The 3,648-nt window shown below is 22.5% G+C and overlaps 1 protein-coding gene across 1 annotated transcript; it reads right to left on the bottom strand.

Annotated features, from left to right (window-relative positions):
- Positions 1-1,483: 1,483 nt before the first annotated feature.
- On the bottom strand, positions 1,484-3,413 carry LOC122854018 (homeobox protein Hox-B3a-like; the record flags this gene model as incomplete). Its single annotated transcript, XM_044154431.1, has 3 exons — positions 1,484-1,961; positions 2,019-2,244; positions 3,323-3,413. Coding segments are annotated over 3 exons (795 nt in total), but the record flags the coding sequence as incomplete, so codon positions are not given.
- Between the last annotated feature and the right edge of the window lie 235 nt (positions 3,414-3,648).

Below are 3,648 nucleotides of genomic sequence, written 5' to 3'. Positions count from 1 at the left end.
CATGTATAAACGTAACTGACGTACGAAGCAAGATTTGCCACGTCATCGGCACTCGGATCTACGTCTATCTGTCAGTTTCCAGTCTCAAACAAGATGGATGGCTGGCGAATGGAAATCATGGCTGAAGCCTTACCACCCCATGTATACTCGTCCAACGCCTACTTCTCTCGTATATAGTATGCACAGTTTGTTTATCTCTCTCTTGGTTTGCCTTTGGGCGACCTTATTTCAACCTGACACAAGAACAACATCTCTCCCCTAGTATTTATATGTATTTTCTATATATATTTCAGTTAATATATACCTCTATCTATGTACTTTATATACACATGTATTTTTTAAATATATATGTACTTTTAAATATATAGAAAATACATGGACACTGTTTTCTACCCTTATACTTTTTTATCATATGAATGAATTTGTATGCCATATTATGCAGCAAGGATTTTAGCAGGTGCCTTCCACGATCAGTACGCAAAGATCTTTTGTATATGTATATGTTTCAGTATATTCATTTAGTTTATTTTTATATATTTATTTAAAATTTTATTTTGTATTTGTTCCATTGTTCGTGTTATGATTTTTATCAAAAAATATATTTTTACATATGTCGTTATTTATTTTTTTTTAAATCTAAAAACATTAATTAATCGTGGCTTTGAAATAATTATGAAAATTTTTTTAAGCAGTGAGTTTTAAAAAATTATTCAAGTATTTTTTAATAATTTTATTGACAATTTATTATCAGAAAAAAATAAAGGAATATTATTTAATATTTTTTTACATATTTATTTTATTTTTATTTATTTTTTTTTTTTCATGCTTTGATGTATTTTATTTACATATATAGAGAATAAAAATGTTGAAGGTTTATCGAGTAAAAAGATAAAAAAAATTTAAATATATAGAAAAAAAAATTTTTAGACTTGATAAAAAAGTAAAAGTTTAAAAAAAAAAAAAAAAACAATGCTGATTCAATTTATAGCTCGTAAAAATCATTTATAAAATTCATGTAACAATCATCATAAAATTATCTATCTTAAAATTGAATTAAAAAATAATATTTATCTATTATAATCTCGCTATCAATTGATCATTATTATTATTTTTTAAATTGCTATTTTATATATTGTTAAAAAAATTAAGTTTCTTAATTATTGCCTGAGCGTGTATTGCCATAACAATTAAAAATGTTTTAAAAATATTTAAATTATTCATCAATATTATATTTGACTAATTATTATTTATTGATATTAATTTTATTTGTTAATGTCAATTTTAATAATCTACTTTTTATTTTAAAAATTAACTATATCAATTCGTTATTCAATTTGGATTCATCATCAAAACCTGGACGTGTATAAATTGTTTAAAAAATTTTTATAAAATTGTAATATTTGTTTGACTCGGTTCGTAATGTTCAACTGAATTATAATTTGGTGGTTCAATGGGATAGGTTGATTTTTCAACAGTAGTTGAATCAACATGCTCTGAACGTTGTGATAGCTTGTAGCTCTGTGTGGCTGTAACATTGGCATTCAGCTGAATGATGATGAATATCTTGAGTAAAAGCTGAATGATGCCCAATTGAATTATCAGCATGAGAATATTGATTATGATTCCAATGATGCTGTTGATATCCACTTGGATATGCATAATAGTATGAATTTTGAACATCTTGTTGAACATAATTATCTTGCAATTGATGATGTGACCAATGATCACGATTTTCATATGAATTAATTGGCTCTGATGCATTTAATGCATTGTGAACTGAATGATGATCTTGTTGATTAATATAACTTTGACGTTCTAAATAATTTTTATAAGTTGATGAATTTTGTGATGTGTCTGTATGACACTGATAATCATATGCTGATGAAGATTCAACTTTAATTTGTTGACGTTCTTGTATTGGCCATGTTTCTTTTGTTAAATCACATGGTGAACATGATGAACTATCATTTTTTTCATCAATTATTGATAATTTTTCTTGTTTCATTAAATTTTTATCAAATATCATTGTTTTTGTTGTTCTATTGTCTTTTTTATGTTTCATACGACGATTTTGAAACCAAATTTTTATTTGTCGTTCAGTTAAATTTAATGCATGTGCCATGTCAATTCTTCGAGGTCGACAAAGATACTGACCACGAAGAAATTCTTTTTCCAAATCAATAAGTTGAGCACTTGAATATGCTGTTCTACTTCGTTTTCCAGTTGTTGATTTTCTTGTTGGTACTGAAAAATAAAAATTACATTTAATTAATAATTAATCAATAAATTGAATAAAAAAAATTATTTATTTTATTATCAATTTATAAATAAATTCTCAATTCAGTGGTAACGTGTGAACACTAACCCGAGGGTATTTTGAATTTAACCATTATTAAAATAACTTATCAGTTATCAATGTCACCTCTAGCATCCTATCATAATAATGGAAAGTTACAGAAAGCTCAGAGCTTTGACATATAAACATAAATAGATGAATTTTTTTTTATCTAATTTTATTACATCCGTTTGATAAGAAACAAAAAATTATTAATAATCAAATGATCAACGTAACACTCTATTTATAAATTAAAAAATAAATATAAATAAATTTTTAATTCTATTAATAACTTTTTAATTTAACAAATGAATAATTAATTTTATAAATAGAATATTTAAATTTATAAATAAATTTTTATGTTTTTGATTTTGTTATAAATAAATATTTGAATTTTTTGTATTACATTTTATTACATTAGTTTTATAAATGGATACAAAAATTTTTAATATCAAATGATTTTACGTTTACATAACTAAATTTATATATTAAAATTAAAATTTTTCATTGAAAAAATTTTTAATTCTTTAATAAATAAATTTATTATAACAAATTTAAAAATAAATTTTTAAATTTGAAATATTTACAATTTATAAATATAATTTATTATTTGTTTTACATGAATTTGAAATAAAAATTGATAAATTAAATTTTCATAATTTTGTTAAATTGAATATATTGCTTTATTTTTACATATAAGGTTATTAATTACTGTGATTATTCAGGATTTTTAATCTGTCCATAACAAGTTTTGATAGGATATTTTATATGGTTAAAATGTAATTTTAATTTATTAAATTTTGATTTACAACCTTTTGTAATTTTCATGGAATCACATTTTCATTACATTTAAATTTTAATATTTTTGTGATAAATTTTTTATCATAATAAGTTCTATGTTGTCTTGAGAATATTGATTTTTTCTGCTGAATAAGTTCATGTTGGTTAGAAATATATTATAAATTTTTAAAATAATATTAAACTTACCTTGATTAAATTTCTGGACACCTGATCCATTACCAATAATATTTTGATCGATAATTTGTTGTCGATAAATTTCTATGTGTTCTCGTTGATTTCATTTCAATATGCATAATATTGTCATTTTTTTACTGTATTTTATCATTTTTTATTCAAATTGATTGATCTTCAATTCATTTTCTTATATTTGTAATATTTTCATATTTTTTATGTGACTTATACATTAATCGTTACTTTCTTACTGCTTCATTATATCAGTACTTTCAAGCATAAAATAAACAGTGGCTACTAATTTATTAAATTAATTTGATAATAAAAAGAAAAGACAATTT

This window comes from Aphidius gifuensis, linkage group LG4 (genome assembly GCF_014905175.1).
Source record: "Aphidius gifuensis isolate YNYX2018 linkage group LG4, ASM1490517v1, whole genome shotgun sequence".
NCBI classification, from domain to species: domain Eukaryota; kingdom Metazoa; phylum Arthropoda; class Insecta; order Hymenoptera; family Braconidae; genus Aphidius; species Aphidius gifuensis.
This window is presented reverse-complemented; position numbering and strand designations above follow the sequence as displayed.